Genomic DNA, 6,000 nt, shown 5'->3' with positions numbered 1-6,000 from the left:
ATAGGAGTCTTGTCTTTGACTGCCTTAGTTGGACATCTGTTTAAAATGTAAACTGCAGTGTAGAGTGCTTCAGCCCAAAAAGTGTTAGGCATACCTTTCTCTTTTAGCATTGATCTTGCCATCTCCATGACTGTGCGATTTTTTCTTTCTGATACACCGTTTTGTTGTGGAGTATATGCGACTGTGAGCTGTCTCTCTATGCCTTCATCTTCGCAGAATTTGTCAAACTCGCGAGATGTATACTCCTTTCCACGATCACTTCTAAGTACTTTTATTTGTTTTCCACTTTGCTTCTCAACAAGGGCCTTGAATTTCTTGAATATTCCAAAGACTTCTGACTTTGCCTTTAAGAAATAAACCCATGTCATTCTAGAGAAGTCATCAATGAAGAGGATGAAGTACCTGTTGTTGTGATGTGAAGGCGTCCTCATTGGTCCACAAACATCAGTATGTATCAACTCTAGTAAGTCTTTAGCTCTCCATGCTTTGTCGGTCGAGAATGGTAATCGATGTTGTTTACCAAGGAGACATCCTTCGCATGATTCATTATTCTCTTTTAAGCATGGAAGATCTCTCATCATGTTTTTCTTATATAGAAGCTTTAAGGCATATGTGTTGAAGTGACCAAATCTCCTATGCCAAAGCCACGAGTCATCAACTTCTGCCTTCATGGCAATATTAGTACCAGGTTTGAAGCTTATGGGAAAGCTTCTATTTCTCTTCTCCATTTTTACTTGGCCAATTTCTATCTTTCTACTGTCATAAATTTTGCATGTATCTTTCTCAAAGTGGAGAGAATATCCATTCTCCATCATTTGACCAATACTTAAAAGATTCTCTTTAAGATTGGGAACCAATAAAACATCCTTGATGAATTTTGTACCTTTCTTTGTCTCCACCATGACAGTTCCTTTGCCTTGAGACTCCACTGTGGTACCGTTTCCTAGTCGAACTTTGACATTGACAGATTTATCAATGTCTTTGAATATGCTTTGATCTTTGGCCATGTGATTGCTGCATCCACTATCCAAGTACCAACTTTCTCCTCTGTTAGGAGATTCTTGATTGGCATAAAATAAGCGTTGCTCCTGATTATGTTCTTCAGCAAAGTTTGCTTGATGCTTATTTTTATTACGACAATACTTCTCTACATGGCCAAATTTCTTGCAGTATTGACATTGAGGTTTTCCATGATTGCAACAATCTTTTTCCATGTGACTTGTCTTTTTACATATGCCACATGGGGGATATTTTCCTTGACGAGTCATAGGGAAGCTTCTAGAATTTTCTTTATTTCTAGAAATTTCTCCTCTACTTTTATTTCCTTCATATTCTTTATTTTGAGACCGTAATTTTAGTTTTGATTGAAAGGCATTTTCGACTGAGTCTTCTTCATGCCTTTTCAATCTTTGTTCATAAGCTTCAAGAGAGCCCATTAGTTGTGTTACTGACAATGTGGCCAAATCTTTTGTTTGTTCAATCGCAGTTGCGATTGCATCATATTTTTGGGGAATAGAAATTAAAATTTTCTCAACGATTTTTTTGTCAAGAATAGTTTCCCCATAGGCTCTCATCTGACTAACTATTTCCTTTATTCTAGAATAGTAGTCTTTAATGGTCTCAGATTCTTTCATTCTTATTAATTCAAACTCTCGTCTTAGGGAATGAAGTTTAACATTGCGTACCTCATCACTTCCTTGAAACTCTTCTTGTATTGTGTTCCAAGCTTGCTTTGCGTTTGTGGCACCTATTATTCTCGGAAAGATTGTGTCATCAACTGCTTGTTGAAGAGAAAATAAAGCCCTTGAATCCTTCTGTTTGTTTTCCTTCAACTCCTTCTTCTGAGCTGCAGTAAGAGTGGAAGTGTCTTCTGGAATAATGAATCCCTCTTCTATAATGTCCCATAAATCTTGGGAGCGAAAGAATGTCTTCATTTTGACACTCCAAAAATCATAATTTTCTCCTGTGAAAATAGGTACTGGAATTGATGATGTTTGATTGGTAGGGGCCATAGGTTGAGAAAATATTTTGGAAGTAGTATAGAATGAAGTTCTAATTTTTTTGAAGTAGTTGAAAAGTTTATCTACGCCCAGTAGATGACCGAACGTAGCTCTGATACCACTGATAGTAATTCAAGGTTGTGAAAGGGATAGTTGAAGGGATAGAGAAAATGTGTAGATTGTAGAGTGTGAAAGTAGTAGTTGGAGAAGTGTATTTGTAGTTGAGAGTAGTTGTATTGGATGTTGTGTTAGTTGTTCTTTATGTTACAAAATGGTAGGATACATGGGTATTTATAGTCCCATAGATTATTCTAGAATCTCCTAGCTAGAACTAATGCAAATACTTCTAGATTTTTCTACATAGTTGAATGTTCTTGATTTTTCTTTCTATCCTAGGCTTTTCTCCAATACTCTAGAAGTTTCTTTACATTTCAACAACTCTATCTTATATTTTTCTAGATTCTTCTAGAATTTGCATTATACTCTAATAGATTAGTTGGCCATAGCTTGAAAATGGTAACTGTTTAAGAGATTCCGTTTGTTACCGGTTGCCACTGAGACCTTGTTTAGCTCTGCTTTTGTTGAATGTTAAAGCAGTGCGTGAAGATTAGCAAGATTAAAATGAGAATTACAAAGATGAATTTAAACTTACTCTACCGAGGAAAGATGCAGATTAACACGTTAATCCCAAACAATTGAAAGCAAAACTCCTAAATTAAAGCAGTGTCCACTTTCTCCCACATTCTCCACTGCCTCTGCTGCTCCCACATTTGAGTCACCACCCTGAAAAACAAAAAAAGGACAAACAAAAACATATTCGAAGTTAACGAGTGTACAGTAATGATATAAAACTTTAAAACTATAGATAAATAGAACAAGAAGTTTTTTATGATCTTGATAATGATTTGCGCTTGGCAAGTATTTATTGTTGCTTCCTTTAGATGTATTTCATAGTTAGTAATGTTGCTTAAATTGATTCACTTGTCCTCTGCAGGTAAAATTCCTATTTCATTCACCAAAGATAAGTGCCAAAATGTTTGTTGCTTATGACTGATAGCTTACAGAAAATTTGTTATATTTTAACATACTAGCAATGTTAACACACTCCCTAAGCATAATATTTTGGAAGTTAGATTTGTTTATTTTATACAAGGATTGATTTAATTAATACTCATTGTATAGTATCCTTATTAAATTGCGTTGACAATTAGGCCATTAAAGACTAAACAACTTATTAAATTTTTAACAAAATAAAAAATTCATTGAAATTTGTGCTGTCATGGCCACTAACTTTATCTATCAAAACTAAATGAATCCATGAATTATACTTTTACTCGAAAATGTGAATAAATAAAATAAAAGTAGTTGTAAAAAACTAACTACTTTCAACCTTAATCAAGCTTATTATTGTTATATGCTGAATGTAACTTTTATTTATATGTAATGCAAACAAAATTACATGATGTACACAAATGTCAATATGGGTGAAATTGTTGTGCTATAGCATTTTCATCCGTAAACCGATATCGAATCCTTCACCTAAAACAAATGCTCTTGTTATCAATATTGAAACTCTATACTTTTAGAACACTTTATCTGATGGCATCTATGTTACAAATTAATTTATAATAAATTAAATTTAAATATAAAAGAATTTTAAAATTATTATCGTCCCAAGTTTCAATACAATTTCTAGATGATACAGATAGTTATGTTTTATTAAATCTCTCATACTTCTACTTGAAAATTCATATCTCGGAAATGAATCAGTTTTAATATACTTCGAAATATAAAGTAATTGAATAATAAAATTAACCGTAAAAAACAAGTTCATTAGATTATTGAAGTCTAAAAAACAGTCATACAAATAAAAGTATTTCTTAAGCCCATTTAGCCAAGAGAGACATAAAACCAGCTCCAAGCAAAAGAAAAACATTTGCTCGAAGACGGAGTGTGCCACTTTGTTGCATTCTTGGACTCATGAAATCAGCTGCAAGAAGATCAACCAAAGCCATATAGATTAAGATTCCTGCTGAAGCTGCATTCAAAACTCCTTCCACAATAAGAGCAGTTGGACTGTTTTCATCATAAATACGTGAGATTCCTATGCCAATTCCAATTCCCACCGGAGTAGTCAAGGCAAAGAACAATCCCATTACTGTCACAGATACTCTTTTGAAGTTTGCCTACAACAATAGAACTTATTTATAAGTTAGATCCTTTATCCCTCTCCATTCCTGAGGAGTGAAATTCTCAAAAATACACATAAAGTTGCAGATAGAAGACATAACTACAGAATTAACCATATTTTCTTCGCTAAATTATAATTATTCACCAACTTTTTAAACGATACAAACAGTCTCTATATATATGAATTCCTCCCACATACACTTATAAGCTTATGGATACCATCTACCAAACCATTAGTTGTCATGTATAATGACTAACATCACACAAAAATTGCGTGGTGATTAATAATATAGTTCATCAAAGTCATACATCTAAACAATTTTTTTTTACCTAGGAAATATTTTGATGTAAAAGTTAAATATTTACCGTTGAAAAGTCGTATATGGTCCCACATATATTGTACTTGTAAATGATGGATCAAGCCATTAATTAATTTAATTAAAAAAGTGGGTTAGAAAGCAGGCATGGGATAGTATTAGATAAAAAAAAAACAGGTTCAAAAATCCTGGGTTGTTTGTTCCATACCAACACAACAACACACATGGTCCCAGTCACAAATCATTTCACACAAAGCATCTTGGATCCTCACTCACATATAAGCATTTTGGATCCTCATTCACATATTCTTTTTGTTCAGATTAAATCAATCAACCAAATTCATTTGGATACCTGAGATATGCAGCTTCCAAGTCCCATGCCTTCAAAGAATTGATGAAAAGTCAGCGCAGCTACCAGTGGTCTTATCGTGTTAGGACTCTCTGAAGCTCCCAAGGAAATTCCAATAATAACAGAGTGAACAATTATCCCCAACTCCAACACCTGTGTAACAGATTCAAAACCCCCGTTGTCAAATAAAGAAACCGAGAATGAAACCCTGATTTTTGAAGAAAAAATATTAGTTTGTCCCTTAACCTTATATATTTATTTATTTTTTTTCATTGACTTAGAGTCTTAATGAATACCTGTGATATGACTCGATGGCGAAGAAGCTGGGAGGATTGATCGTGGGAGTGAACAGGGCCATGACCATGGCCCTGTGTTGCATGCATGTGAAGTTCCACATGCCCCTCGTACCCTGTCTCTCTCTCCACATCCCCACTCTCAATCTGTACATTGGAATGGTGTTTCTGAAAATAAGCAGTGGCATATGTATCCAGCATGAGAGTCCCCATGGCAGTGCACATTGCCACAAAGCCCGTGAAGGGAAAATCTCCCCAGGGATGCTCCTTCAAGCACGGGGATGCCAGATTCTCAAATGCATCAGGTAAGACATGGATGAAGCCGGTTGCCAGAATTACACCCGCTGCGAGAGCCTTTATCAAGACGAAAATATTCTTCTCGGGACTTAAAGCGGGTATCACTCTTCCCAGAAGAGGAATACAAACTCCAATTCCACTCCCTATTAAGATCGATAGCAAAGCTATTATTTTATATTTCAAAGATTTAGCTGTGTTACTATCTTCGTTTTCTCCCTCACATTCTGCTGCAACTATTGGAACTACGATCAAAAAGACGAGAATAAAAGAAGAAAACAAATAGTTTATCTTGACTCTATCCATTTTCACCAACAAGAAGAATAAGAGAAATTAGAAGGAAGAGAAAAGTAGGAGTAGAATGGAGAAAAAACTTTGAAGGATTGTTTAAATAGAAAACGGTGTTGTCAAAGTAAGTGGTTTTTGTGCAGAATCAAACTAACCCACTTTCTAACTTATAGCTAAGTGATTATGAAGCAAGATGATTTTTGGCAAAGAGACAATACACTTTCTTAATATCTTTTAGAAATTTATTGGTTATTTTTTCACATACTTTA

The 6,000-nt window shown here is 34.6% G+C and overlaps 1 protein-coding gene across 1 annotated transcript; it reads right to left on the bottom strand.

Annotated features, from left to right (window-relative positions):
• Nucleotides 1–3,880: 3,880 nt before the first annotated feature.
• On the bottom strand, nt 3,881–5,749 carry LOC146883318 (zinc transporter 3-like). The gene is made up of 3 exons (XM_085668354.1): nt 5,153–5,749; nt 4,860–5,009; nt 3,881–4,186 (listed from the first exon to the last, which is right to left on the bottom strand). Exons 1-3 carry the CDS (start codon nt 5,747–5,749, stop codon nt 3,881–3,883), a joined length of 1,053 nt encoding a protein of 350 aa, XP_085524480.1.
• Nucleotides 5,750–6,000: the final 251 nt, after the last annotated feature.

Source organism: Vigna unguiculata, chromosome 10, assembly GCF_037176805.1.
Source record: "Vigna unguiculata cultivar grain cowpea cultivar isolate G323 ecotype 2 chromosome 10, ASM3717680v1, whole genome shotgun sequence".
NCBI lineage: Eukaryota > Viridiplantae > Streptophyta > Magnoliopsida > Fabales > Fabaceae > Vigna > Vigna unguiculata.
The sequence above is the reverse complement of the archived record's forward strand: the minus strand, read 5'-3'. Positions and strand labels throughout refer to the sequence as shown.